Below are 13,204 nucleotides of genomic sequence, written 5' to 3' on the forward strand. Positions count from 1 at the left end.
TGGCACACTATTTCTTGTGTATTAACATTTCTTTTCTTTCTTTTTTAAAAAATATTTTTTTTATTGATTTCAGAGAGGAAGGGAGAAGGAGATAGAAACATCAATGATGAGAAAGATTCATTGCTCGGCTGTCTCTTGCACGCCCCCCACTGGGGATCGAGCCCGCAACCCCAGCATGTGCGGACCTCTATCCCCTGAGCCAAACCAGCTAGGGCCAACGTTGCTTTTCTATTCTCCATCTCCTTATCCCTTGTGCTATATTCTTGGTCATGTCTTTCGATTTATATTCCAGTTCACAAATTCCCTCTTCATCTGCGTCTAAGTTGCTGCCTATCTCATTTGCTGAGTTTATTTTAACAGCCGTTTATTGACATAGCATCCACATCCTATAAAATTCACCCTTTTAAAGTATACAATTCCGTGGTTGTCAGTACAGTCACAGACGTGTGCGGCCATCATCACTCCGTATTTTTAGGACATTTTCATCTCTGGAAAAGAACCCCCTTGATCATTTGCAGGCACGACCCCTGCTTTCTCTCTCCCAGGCAGGCACTGCTCTCCTCCGTGTCTCTGCTGGGTTTTTCTACCCTGGACATTTCCTGTAAAGGAACCCATACAATACCTCAACCCTCTTGTGTCCATTTCGCACAATTCTTCCAAGGTTGCTGCTGACCTTTGCATTTCAGTGCAATGTTTTTTCACGGCTAGAGGTTCCGTTTTTCCCAGGGGAGCAGGGTCAGCTTGATAGTGTTCCTCCCGATCATGGATGGCAAACCCGTCCAGATCGGATGCCTTCCCCTTAGAACGTCGGTGGGATTTCCATGTCACTTGCCACTGTTTCGGCTGCATCGCATCCGGAGGCTTATATTTGTGGGTTTTGACCTTGAGCTCCCGTTTGAGTTCTGTCCAGTCTGTAGGAGCCCGGCCCCCGATCGGGGTTGCTGTCCACGCCCGCCTTTGCCTTCACTCCTCCGGAGCAGGAGCGCGGGAGGCCAACACCCGTGGTGCCACTGGTCACTGTGTCCCCCGTGACCGTGGGCCGGAGCCCGACCTCTCGCTGCGGGGTTTCCTCCTCTGTAAGACGGGAGTGGTGACAAGCCGGTGAGCAGGGAAGCTGTGAGGCTGTGATGAGATGTGTATCAAGGGTTCGTTTTTTTAAAAACATTTTTATTGATTTCATAGAGGACGGGATAGGGAGAGAGAGAGAAACATCAACGATGAAAGAGAATCATTGATGGGATCGAGCCCACATCTGGGGCATGTGCCCTGATGGGGAATCAAACCGTGACCTCCTGGTTCATAGGATGCTCAACCACTGAGTCACACCGGCCAGCCTGCCGGCCACTCTGGAGCACACAGTAAGTGCTCCATGAACGCATCTCAGGAGACACATGGGCGACAATCGTCTGTCTAACGTACCATCGTGTTGTCGGGGCCCCAGGACGCGCTAGGCCAGCAGCGGGGACAACTGAGCACAAATGGGGGCAGGACGCAAGGGGCCACCCCACGTTTGCTGCGGCTGCGGTTAAGGCCCAGGGTCCAGGTGCGGAGGCGGCGGGCGAGAGGCGAAGCAGAGCCCGCAGCGGGCGGCAGGGGGCCTCGATGTCCCGCTGGGGTGGCGGACTGGCCCCTGGGGGGCGGGTGTGCTGGAGAGGGCAGTCCTGGGCTGCTTGGGGGGGGGGGGGTCGTCAGGGGCGCTCAGAGCGCCCAGAGGGAACGGCCCGGAACCACCGGAACCGGTGGGGGCGGGAGGGGAGGGGAGGGGCCCAGGGCTGCGCGCCCCGAATGGGACCTGCACCCGCACCTGCGCGCCCTCCCTCCCTCCTCCCTCCTCCCTGCGTCTTTGTGCGTTTCGCTTCCTTTCGCAGTAAACGTGCCTCCGAGAAATTCCGAGGGGACCTGCGCGGAGCGGCGTGGGGAGGGCTCCCGCTCCGGGGCGGGGGGCGCGGAGGCGGCGGAGGGAGCGGGCGGGAGGGCGGGCAGCGCCGCTGGCTCAGGCCCAGGACGCCCCGAACAGCGGCCAGGCTCGGACCCCGGAGCCCCCGGCTCCCGGCCGCGCGTCGCCCGCCGCCCCCACCCGCGTCCCGCGCGCCCCCGCCCAGCTCCGCCCCGCCCCGCCCCTCGCCGGGGTCCGCGTCTGCGGCTGCGTCCCCCGAAAGACGAGGCTGCGCCCGGCTCCGGTCCGCAGGGAAACCGAAGGACACGCTCCCCGCGCCCGCGCGCCCGCCCGCCCGGAGCCTCGGAGCGCCGACGCCCCGGGGATGTGAGTGCGCCCGACCCGCGGCCTGCGCTCCACGCTCCGACCCGCGGTGAGCGCCCAAGCGCGCGCGGGGGCGGGGGCGGGAGGGGCTCTGCGCGGGCTTCCCGGCCCCCCATCCCAGGGGTGGGGATGGGGATGGGGACGTGGCTTGCGCCCCTCCCCCCGCCGGCAGGTGCCCGGGCTCGCACCTGGCCCGGCCCTTCCCTCCCGGACGCGCCGACCGCCCCCGCCCCCCAGGAGAGGACGCGCCGGACACCGCCTCCCTCCCACAGGTGCTGGGGGGCACCTCGGCTGTCCCCGTGCCCGGCGGGCAGCCCTGGGCTCGCCGAGGGGACGCGGTGGCGGTGACGCCTGGGGGATGGGCGGGGGTGGGGCTGTGCGCGCTCCCCGCGACCCCGGTGGATCCGTGGCTGGAGGTCGCGTTTGGAGGCAGAAACGGCGAGGGTCCTTTGGGTCTGCCGGCCAGGAGCTGCGTCCGCTGACCGGGCTTCTCCCCGCCAGGCCCGCGCCCCAGAGGACCCCGCCCGCCGCCCCCACGCCTTCGCGAGGCCCCCCCGGAGCATGCTGCCCCCGGCCATGAAGGGCCTCGGCCTCGTGCTGCTGGCCGCCCTGCTGTGCTCTGCGCCCAGTGAGTCCGTCCGGGGCAGCCCACCCGCTGGGCCAGGTCGCCGGGAGAGCCAGGGTGGACCCCCCATCAAACCCAACCCCCTCTTGGGCCCCTCGCCCCCAGCCCGGCCCTCGCCCCGCGCCCCTCACCCCAAGACCCTCGCCCCGCGCCCTCCTTGGGCCGCTCCTCCTCTGGGCCTCGCGCCGGCTGGTCAGCAGGGATGCCCCTGGTGCAGGGCAGGTCCTGTACCCACTCACCCTCTGAGCCCATCCACACGCCCAGCAAGTCCTGCTTGGTCCTTGGAAGCTTAGAACCCACCGAGCTCTGGGAGGGGGCGGGGTGTGGGGTGCAGGAGGGCAGCTCAGGTGTGGGCGCACCTCTGGGGGCAGGGAGGCGGCTCCGGGGAGCTAGCGGGGAGCCAGGCGGCTTCTCCAGGGCCTGCCCTCCAGGCGCTGGTCTGGCCCTGGCCCTGTTGGCCGGGGTGGTGCCTGGCTGCCACAGTCACATGGCGGCAGGCAGGTGGGGGTGCAGGGGGCTGGCCGCCCGGCCCCAATCCCTCTGGTCATCCTCCTCCTCGGGCCTGCCCAGCTCACGGCCTGTGGTGCCAGGACTGCACACTGACCACCAACTCCAGCCACTGCACCCCGAAGCAGTGCCAGCCCTCAGACACAGTGTGCGCCAGCGTCCGCATCACCGACCCCAGCAGCAGTAAGCCGGGGCGGCGGGTGGGGGGGGGAGCGCGGGAGGTGCCACAGGGCCGCGGGAGGCGCCTGTCCGGCCCTGGCCCCTCCGGGCCCTTCCCATGCCATGGGCAGCACGGGTGGGTGAGAGCCTCAGTCTGCTGGGCTGAGAGGACCAGGCAGGGCTGCCATTTCAGCCCCCCCCCTCCCCAGGCAGGAAGGACCACTCGGTGAACAGGATGTGTGCTGCCTCCTGCGACTTCGTCAAGCGGCACTTTTTCTCAGACTACCTGATGGGCTTCATTAACTCTGGGATCCTGAAAGTAGACGTGGACTGCTGCGAGAAGGATTTGTGCAACGGGGTGCCCGGGCCGGGGGGCAGCGCCTGGGCCCTGGCCGGGGGGCTCCTGCTCAGCCTGGGGCCCACCCTCCTCGGGGCTGGGCCCTGAGGTCCCCCCTCCCCAAGGGCTTCTGAGCTTGTCCTGGGCCTGGCTGCCCTGCCTCGGCCTGGCTCGGCTGGGCCTGGGGCCGCCTGGCCTGGGCCTGGCTCCACGTCCGTGGCCCTTGCCCCTCTCTGTCTCTCCACCAGTTCTGAGTCCCAGCCAGCTGGTCACCTCCAGGACACGCGTCCATCGTCCGTTGGGTGGACAAGGGGCCTGAGGGTGAGGGCAGGGGGCTGGGGCTCCCAGGTCTCTGAGGGGAAGCTGAGCCAAGCCAGGCCCCGCTCAGCAGCCCAGCTGTGAGCCTCTTCTACAGAAATAAAGTCACTCCTGAGTCTGGAGACCTGGGTCTGAGCCTGGGCCGTGGGGCTCCCGGCAGGGTTGGGAGGGAGGTGCTGAGGGAGAGCAGGTGGTGCCAGGCAGGCGGGCACCGGGCGGGTGGGCTCTGGGGGCCATGGTGCTGTGCTGCTGGGCCTGGTGAGGCTGGGAGCAAGGGGTGGGGGAGGGTAAAGCCATTGATGAACCAGGTCACAGGTGTGCACACTGTGGGCGGCAGCTGCGTACAGGTGTGCAGACTCACGCCCCACACACAGATACAGTGGCGTACACAGCCTGCCACGCCTGCAGCGTGGACACCGATCCACACCCACACTCACGTATTCACACGCTCACGCCCCGGGTCCCGTCAGCATGTCTGAGGCCTGCACACGCACCCGCACACCCGACTCCGCCTCTGAACCAGAGATTCCCAGCCCGCCCCCCTAGGGGGCGCTGCTGTGGACGGGATCCTGTGGGTGGCACGGAGGGACTGGGGTATTTGGGTGGGAGGGGGTGGGGAGGACCCTGGAGGTCAGTCAGGTGCGGCGTAGCCTGGCCCTTCCTGCTCCAGCCGTGGTCCGGGCCCCGTCCCTGCATCGAGGCCAGCCCAGCCTCTCGCGCCCACTGGTCGTGTGGCTCACCTTGTTAGCTGGGGGACGCTGGGCGGCCACTCCAGGCTCCCTCTGGGGTCAGGACTTTGTCCAGTTCTTCCTCCTTCCTGTGTGGCTGCCCCAGGCCCTGGTCCCTTGGGGTCCTGGGCTCCGTGGAAAGGACAATGGTTCCACCAAGAGCCGGCCCTGGCCTCCCACCCCCACTCCGCTGATGAGCCCTGGAGAGGGGCAGGGGCCCAGGGGGAGTGAGCGTAGAGGACAGCGCGGCCCCTGGAGACTGGCGTCGATCTCCGGCCAGTGGCAATGGCCGGGTCACCTGTGCTCTGCTCCAAGTCGGCTCTGCGAGGCACCCCATCCCGCCCGCCCCAACCTCAGTCAAGTGCGCTGCCCACCGCGTGTGGCGGGCGGGGCCCAGGGCAGCTTGCCCAGGGGCGTGTGGAGAGACGCTGGCAGCTGTGAGGAGCGCGGGGCGCCAGGAAGTCCCGGGAAAACCGACACGGGCCTGACCCTGGGACCGTGCAGTCCAACTGGGATGCCCGTCTCTGTGCTGAACTTACTATTTCAGGGAAGGATTTACAACAGGAAAAGGGAAAAGCTCCCAGCTTTTAAAAATACATTTTTCTTGATGTCAGAGAGGAAGGGAGAGGGATAGTTAGAAACATCAAGGATGAGAATCATCTATCGCTGCCTCCTGCACGCCCCCCACTGGGGGTGGAGCTCGCAACCGGGGCCTGTGCCCTGACCGGGAATCGAACCGGCAACGTTCAACCTCTGAGCCCCGCAGGTTGGGCTCTTCCGCTCTCTAAAAACCAATGGAAAAATATCCTCAGGTGAGGATTAAAAATAAATAAATAGACGCCTCGAAAGGGGCTGTGTCAGGTTCCAGTCCCCCCCCCCCCCCCCCCCCGTCCCCTCCGCCTCCCCGCCCCACCCCCACCCCCCAGCAACGGACGTGATCCGACTCTAGGAGTGTCTGACCGGCTGGGGGACAAAAACCAGGCTCTCATCGAATTGCTGTTTGAAAAATTATTAGTGCGAGTGGCCGTGTTGTGTGTGTGTCGGCCGTGGTGCTGCTTCCGTAACAGCCCGACGTGCCCGGGGTCGTGCCCGGGGTCACCCCTCCGGTGGTGTCTGTCTTTTCTGATTGGTTCGCAGGCCGCGTTGTGTATCAGGAGCCCAGTCTTCCCCGTGGCGGGCGTTTTGCAACTATTTCCACGTGTCTTTGACTTGTCATCACTGTATCTATAGGCATGTTGTCAGGTCCCATGTGGTTGGATCTAATTGTCCTTTTACGGATTCTGTGTTTCGGATCTTAACACCTCTGCCTTACCTATGGAAAGACTCTAGTTTTCTTTCTTAAAGGATATGTCTTCATTGATTTCAGAGGGGAAGGGAGAGGGAGAGGGAGAGAGAACCATGGGTCAGCTGCCTCCTGCACAGCCCCTACTGGGGACCCAGCCCGCAGCCCAGGCATGCGCCCCGACAGAGAATCGAACATGAACCTCTTGTTTCAACCATGGAGCCGGGGCCGGGCCTGCAGGTGAAGTGGGGAGCCCCTCTGTCCAGCCCCAGAAGGACGCGCTCTGAGCTTCTCCTGGGGTTTCACGCCTGTGGGGATGGGTTGGGGAAGGAAGTGTGACGTCTCCCCATAGGACCTTGACGCAGCGTGTCTCTCACTCCGGCTCCTCAGAGTCCCTCTGCACAGTCTCAGGGCCGGGTACACGTCCTGTGTCTTCACGGCATGTGTGTCGCTGGCAGCTCATCGCTGTGTGGTGTCATTAGTGGGATCCCTCCCCTTCCTTTCCGTGGGAGCTGTCGTTTCTGGTGTGGTGAGCGATGTTTTCATTTTCTTCATGGCGCCCTTCCCTCAGTACCTACCCCCCGCCCCCCAACACACACAGGAGGACCATTTAAGCAGGATGACGAGGGAGGGGGTGAGGGGTTCGCAGGGCAGACAACAGGTGGGCTGGGCCCTTGCTCGCTGGAGCCTCTGCCCACTGTGCCAGGGCATCTCGGACACAAACGCCAAGACAGAGGGAGGAGTCTCTGGAGAAGCCCTGTTCTCTAGCCCGGCCGCGGGGCTCCGTGGTTGAGCTTGAGCGTCGACCTAGGAGCCAGGAGGTCACAGTTGGATTCCCGGTCAGGGCACAGGCCCGGGTTGCGGGCTCCATCCCAGTGTGGGGCGAGGAGGCAGCTGATCAGTGATTCTCTCTCATCATTGATGTTTCTCTCTCCCTTCCTCTCTGAAATGAATAAAAACAAACAGCCAACAACACACTTTTAGAAAGGAAGGGAGAAGGGGGAGGGAGAAGAGGGAGGGAAGGAGGGAGGGACCCCCTGGGCAGAGGGGAGGGGGTGGGTCCTGAGGAGCAAGGCCTCAGCACGGTCATGGGCGAGGGGGCCCTGGCAGGTGCCCACACACGGGCTCGGGCCGGCACGCTGTGGGTGGCCCCTCGATTGGACACGACGCTGGGAGAGAAGATGGATTCCGCATCGACCAGCCTGGCAGAGGGGCCGGAGAGAACACTCGTAGAGGAATGGAGTCACCTGTTCGCCTGAGAGGGGCGCTCATGCGGGGAGGGGCTGCGCCTGGGCTGGCGGGCTGGGCGCTGCCCATGCTCCCATAGCTCTTCTCATTGGTGACGTCTGGACCTGTCTCCCTGGCAGAACTGAAACCAGGTACTGAGCGGGCGGGAGGCTGCAGAAGGGAGTTTCCGAATCGCAGGGGCACAGCGCAGGGACTAGCACCGATCTGCAGAGGGGGCGGGGGGAGGGGGTGCAGCCGCAGACCACACAGCAGCCAGAGCGGGGCTCCGTGCTGTCCAGCCCATCTCCTCCTCCTGCCACTATCAGCGGGTCTCTTAGATTCCAAGGCACGAGGCCTGATAACCAAAAAGGAAGCATCCTGACCCTCCTTGCTCAGTATTTGTGTTGCTTGTTTAATTTTTTAAAAATACATTTTTTTTTTTTAATTTCAGAGAGGAAGGGAGAGGGGGAGAGAGAGAGAGAAACATCCATGATGAGAGAGAATCATCGATCAGCTGCCTCCCGTGCCCCCCGCACTGGAGATCGAACCGCAACCCAGGCATGTGCTCTGATCAGGAATTGAACTGTGACCTCCTGGTTCATAGGTCAACGCTGAACCACTGAGCCATGTCAGCCGGGCTAATTTTTAAATTTTTTATTGATTTATAGAGAGAGAAAGGAAGGGTACAGAGAGAGGAACATCAGTGAGAGGAACATTGGTTGGCTGTCTCCTGCACACCCCCTACTGGGGATCGAGCCTGCAACCCAAGGAGGAACCGAACCAACAACCTTTCAGCCACCCCCCCGACCCTCCCCGCTGCCACTCCCCCAGGAGGGCTGCAGGGGGAACTGCCTTTTGGGAGCAGACCAGCCCCGGCCATGGACCGAGACCCAGGAGCAGGTCCCGGGCCAGCCCTGCAGGCAGTGGGTATTTTGAATGAAGGTGTAGAATAGAAATGGAGAGAAGGAGTTGGGTAAGTCGTGAGCCAGGAGTCAGTGAGAGGAGGGTTGTCTGATGGGTGCTGACCGGAAAGAGGTGGCGGCGCCGGGGGAGGGGCGGGAGCCCCAGGTCAGCACTTCCTGTCCACCCCTTCCTCCCGCTGCCGCCTCCCATAGCTCCCTGGCTTGAGGGGAAACGCAGGGCCCTGTCCCCACACGTGGGGACCCGAGGAACACGTCTGCCCCAGCCGGACAATGAGGTGGACAGACTCCAGGATGGACAGACAGACAAGCAGTCACCTTCGAGGGGCGACAGGATCTGGGGTCTCGGCCCAGGGGAGGCCTCGAGGGGCGGCTGGTGTGTGTGAGGAGACAGGGCTGGGAAGGAGACTGGCGACGGGCTGATCAAATCAAGTCGTTCTCCGACTGTCCCCGGGCCAGCAGGAGTCACCATGGTTACCGTGCCTCAGCCCTCCATTTCTGAGAGCAGCAGCAACACACGAGCCAGAGACACAAAGGAGTGGGGAAGGCGCCAGCAGCACGGACGGAGTGGACAAGGCCCAGCAGACGGAGCGGACACGGCCCAGCAGACGGAGGACACGGCCCAGCAGACGGGGAGGACAGGGCCCAGCAGACGGGGAGGACACGGTCCAGCAGACGGAGTGGACACGGCCCAGCAGACGGAGGACACGGCCCAGCAGACGGAGGACAAGGCCCAGCAGACGGAGCGGACACGGCCCAGCAGACGGAGGACACGGCCCAGCAGACGGAGGACACGGCCCAGTAGACGGAGGACACGGCCCAGCAGACGGGGAGGACACGGCCCAGCAGACGGAGGACACGGCCCAGCAGACGGAGGACAAGGCCCAGCAGACGGAGGACACGGCCCAGCAGACGGAGGACACGGCCCAGCAGACGGAGGACAAGGCCCAGCAGACGGAGGACACGGCCCAGCAGACGGAGGACAAGGCCCAGCAGACGGGGAGGACACGGCCCAGCAGACGGAGGACAAGGCCCAGCAGACGGGGAGGACACGGCCCAGCAGACGGAGGACACAGCCCAGCAGACGGGGAGGACAAGGCCCAGTAGACGGGGAGGACATGGCCCAGCAGACGGAGGACAAGGCCCAGCAGACGGAGCGGACACGGCCCAGCAGACGGAGGACACGGCCCAGCAGACGGAGGATACGGCCCAGCAAACGGAGGACAAGGCCCAGCAGACGGGGAGGACACGGCCCAGCAGACGGGGAGGACACGGTCCAGCAGACGGGGAGGACACGGCCCAGCAGACGGAGGACAAGGCCCAGCAGACGGAGCGGACACGGCCCAGCAGACGGAGGACACGGCCCAGCAGACGGAGGACACGGCCCAGCAGACGGAGGACAAGGCCCAGCAGACGGGGAGGACACGGCCCAGCAGACGGGGAGGACACGGCCCAGCAGACGGGGAGGACAAGGCCCAGTAGACGGGGAGGACACGGCCCAGCAGATGGAGGACAAGGCCCAGCAGACGGAGCGGACACGGCCCAGCAGACGAGGAGGACAAGGCCCAGTAGACGGGGAGGACATGGCCCAGCAGACGGAGGACAAGGCCCAGCAGACGGAGCGGACACGGCCCAGCAGACGGAGGACAAGGCCCAGCAGACGGAGGACACGGCCCAGCAGACGGGGAGGACAGGGCCCAGCAGACGGGGAGAACACGGCCCAGCAGACGGAGGATAAGGCCCAGCAGATGCCGACAGCTGGTCCCGTGTGGGCAGGCTTTCTTCTGAGGCTGCGTGGGACTCGTAGACACACAGCTGCACAGACACTAGAGCTCCAGAGCGCCTGTCATCTGCCTGCCCTGTCTGTCTGTCCATCCATCTATCGACCCATCATCTATCTACCTATCTATCATCTATCTATCTACCTATCTACCTATCTATCATCTACCCAGCTATCATCTGCCTGTCTATCTATTTTACTATCTATCTATCTATCTATCTATCTATCTATCTATCTATCCATCTATCTATATCTGTCATCTACCTGTCTACTTATCTACCTATCATCTATCTATCCATTTATCTATCATCTACCACCTATCTACCTATTTATCCATCTATCTATTCATCTATTATCTATCTATCCATCTACCTATCATCTATTATCTATCTATCTATCTATCTATCTATCTATCTATCTATCTATCTATCTATTATCCATCTATCTATCATCTGCCTGTCTATCTATCTATCTATCTATTATCCATCTATCATCTGCCTGTCTATCTATCTATCTATCTATCTATCTATCTATCTATCCATCCATCTATTGTCTATCTACCTACTATTTATCTATCTATCTACCTATCTATCCATCTATCTATCCTTCCATCCATTTATCTATCATCCCAGGGAGGAGGAGAGCAGGATTTTGCGGTGGAGAATGGCCCTGGAGAGGAGCAGGGACCACAGGTTTGAGGACAAGTCACCCTGTGATGGGCGTGAGACAGTGAGGTCCAGTCAGAGTGATGCTGGTGGTACAGCTTCCCCAGCTTCGGTGACAAATGACCCCAAACGCCTGGCTGGGAACAACAGAAGTGAATGTCCCACAGTCCTGGAGGCCAGGAGCTGCAATCAAGGTGCCGGCAGGGCTGAGACCCCTCCGTGGGCTCTAGGGGCGCATCCTTCCTCCTCCCCTCAAGTTCTGGGAGGGCTCCTGCATTCCTTGGCTTGTAGCCCCATCCCTCCAACCCCTGCCTTCATCTTCCCCCGAGGCCTGTGCCCGAGGCCTGTGGGTCCTTTTCTCTCTCTCTCTGTTTTTTTTTTAAAATATATTTTATTGATTTTTTACAGAGAGGAAGGGAGAGAGACAGAGAGTCAGAAACATCGATGAGAGAGAAACATCGATCAGCCGCCTCCTGCACATCCCCCACTGGGGATGTGCCCGCAACCCAGGTACATGCCCTTGACTGTAATCGAACCTGGGACCCTTCAGTCCGCAGGCCGACGCTCTATCCACTGAGCCAAACCGGTTTCGGCCCTTTTCTCTCTCTTATAAGGACTCTCATTGGATTTAGAATCTAATCCCAGATGGTCTCAACCTCAACCCTCCCCTTAATTGCTCCCACAAAGACCCCATTTCAATGAGGTCACATGCGCTTCTGTATTTCATCTCCCGCACCGAGAATCCTGGGGCACAGGAGGAAGAAAAGTCAGGGATTTTTAGAATTTAGGGATCTCGTGATTGCTCACTTATTTCATCCCCGCCCATAGACACACTAGTCTCAGGATAGCAACCCCGAAGCCATCGCCCATCGCCCACCCCGAGCTCCTGAGCGCATTCCAGTCCATTGTGCCCTCTCTTTGCGTTGTTGTGGCTGTGCCGGTCCATGTTGTCCAAGCAGAGTCACTGCGTATTGTGTCAGCCCCACACACACCCCCCCCCAGCCACAGCCACACCCACAGCCACAGCCACACCCACAGCCACACCCACAGCCGCACCCGCACCCGCACCCACAGCCACACCCACAGCCACAGCCACACCCACACCCACAGCCACACCCACAGCCGCACCCGCACCCACAGCCACACCCACAGCCACACCCGCACCCACAGCCACAGCCACACCCACAGCCACACCCACAGCCACACCCACACCCACACCCACACCCACAGCCACACCTACACCCACAGCAGTCCCCCCGCAGCGCCCTGTCGCCCACCCGGTTCTCGCAGCCTTTCCTCCCTCCGATTCCGAGGGAACCACTCGTAGAACTAAATCCCCGGGTGGCTGGGCTGAAGCCAGCTTGTCAGTTTCTCTGGATATAAACCCTCGAGCCACACGTTCTCCCTTGTGCTCTGAGCGTATTCCTCATGTTCATGCAGCAGGCTGTGAGGGGGAGCGGGCGGGTGTCCCCCCAACTCCCCCTGCTCCCCCAAATCTGCTCCTCACCCTGGCCGCCTCCACCGTCCCAGAAACTCTGCTTTGCTTTGAGAAAACCCTGCCTGCTCACAGCGTCACTGACACAGAACCTCCCACAGCTTTCATCTGCAGACAGTTCCTCTGAGAGGCGACCTACAGAACCTACGGAACCTACAGAACCTACAGAACCTACAGAGCCTACAGAGCCTACAGAACCTACGGAACCTACGGAACCTACAGAGCCTACAGAACCTACAGAGCCTACAGAACCTACGGAACCTACGGAACCTACAGAGCCTACGGAGCCTACAGAGCCTACAGAACCTACAGAGCCTACAGAGCCTACAGAACCTACAGAGCCTACAGAACCTACAGAACCTACAGAACCTACAGAGCCTACAGAGCCTACAGAGCCTACAGAGCCTACAGAACCTACAGAGCCTACAGAACCTACAGAACCTACAGAACCTACAGAACCTACAGAACCTACAGAGCCTACAGAGCCTACAGAACCTACAGAACCTACAGAACCTACAGAACCTACAGAGCCTACAGAGCCTACAGAGCCTACAGAGCCTACAGAACCTACAGAGCCTACAGAGCCTACAGAACCTACGGAGCCTACGGAGCCTACGGAGCCTACGGAGCCTACGGAGCCTACAGAGCCTACAGAGCCTACAGAACCTACAGAGCCTACAGAGCCTACAGAACCTACAGAACCTACGGAACCTACGGAGCCTACGGAGCCTACGGAGCCTACGGAGCCTACGGAGCCTACAGAGCCTACAGAGCCTACAGAACCTACAGAGCCTACAGAACCTACGGAGCCTACGGAGCCTACGGAGCCTACGGAGCCTACGGAGCCTACGGAACCTACAGAGCCTACAGAGCCTACAGAACCTACAGAACCTACAGAGCC

General features: G+C 61.5%; 1 protein-coding gene across 1 annotated transcript; it reads left to right on the forward strand.

Annotated features, from left to right (window-relative positions):
• Positions 1 to 1,993: 1,993 nt before the first annotated feature.
• Positions 1,994 to 4,323, forward strand: LY6H (lymphocyte antigen 6 family member H). The gene is made up of 4 exons (XM_036337566.1): positions 1,994 to 2,309; positions 2,762 to 2,888; positions 3,456 to 3,575; positions 3,761 to 4,323. Exons 2-4 carry the CDS (start codon positions 2,822 to 2,824, stop codon positions 3,994 to 3,996), a joined length of 423 nt encoding a protein of 140 aa, XP_036193459.1. The 5' UTR covers positions 1,994 to 2,309; positions 2,762 to 2,821; the 3' UTR covers positions 3,997 to 4,323.
• Positions 4,324 to 13,204: the final 8,881 nt, after the last annotated feature.

This window comes from Myotis myotis, unplaced genomic scaffold (genome assembly GCF_014108235.1).
Source record: "Myotis myotis isolate mMyoMyo1 unplaced genomic scaffold, mMyoMyo1.p scaffold_m19_p_16, whole genome shotgun sequence".
Classification (NCBI taxonomy): domain Eukaryota; kingdom Metazoa; phylum Chordata; class Mammalia; order Chiroptera; family Vespertilionidae; genus Myotis; species Myotis myotis.

Coding starts and splice junctions, on each gene's coding strand:
- LY6H (XM_036337566.1), top strand. CDS start 2,822: ATGCTGCCCCCGGCCATGAAGGGCCTCGGCCTCGTGCTGCTGGCCGCC. Junction 2,889..3,455: donor CCTGCTGTGCTCTGCGCCCA/GTGAGTCCGTCC, acceptor GGGCCTGCCCAG/CTCACGGCCTGTGGTGCCAG. Junction 3,576..3,760: donor CATCACCGACCCCAGCAGCA/GTAAGCCGGGGC, acceptor CCCCCTCCCCAG/GCAGGAAGGACCACTCGGTG.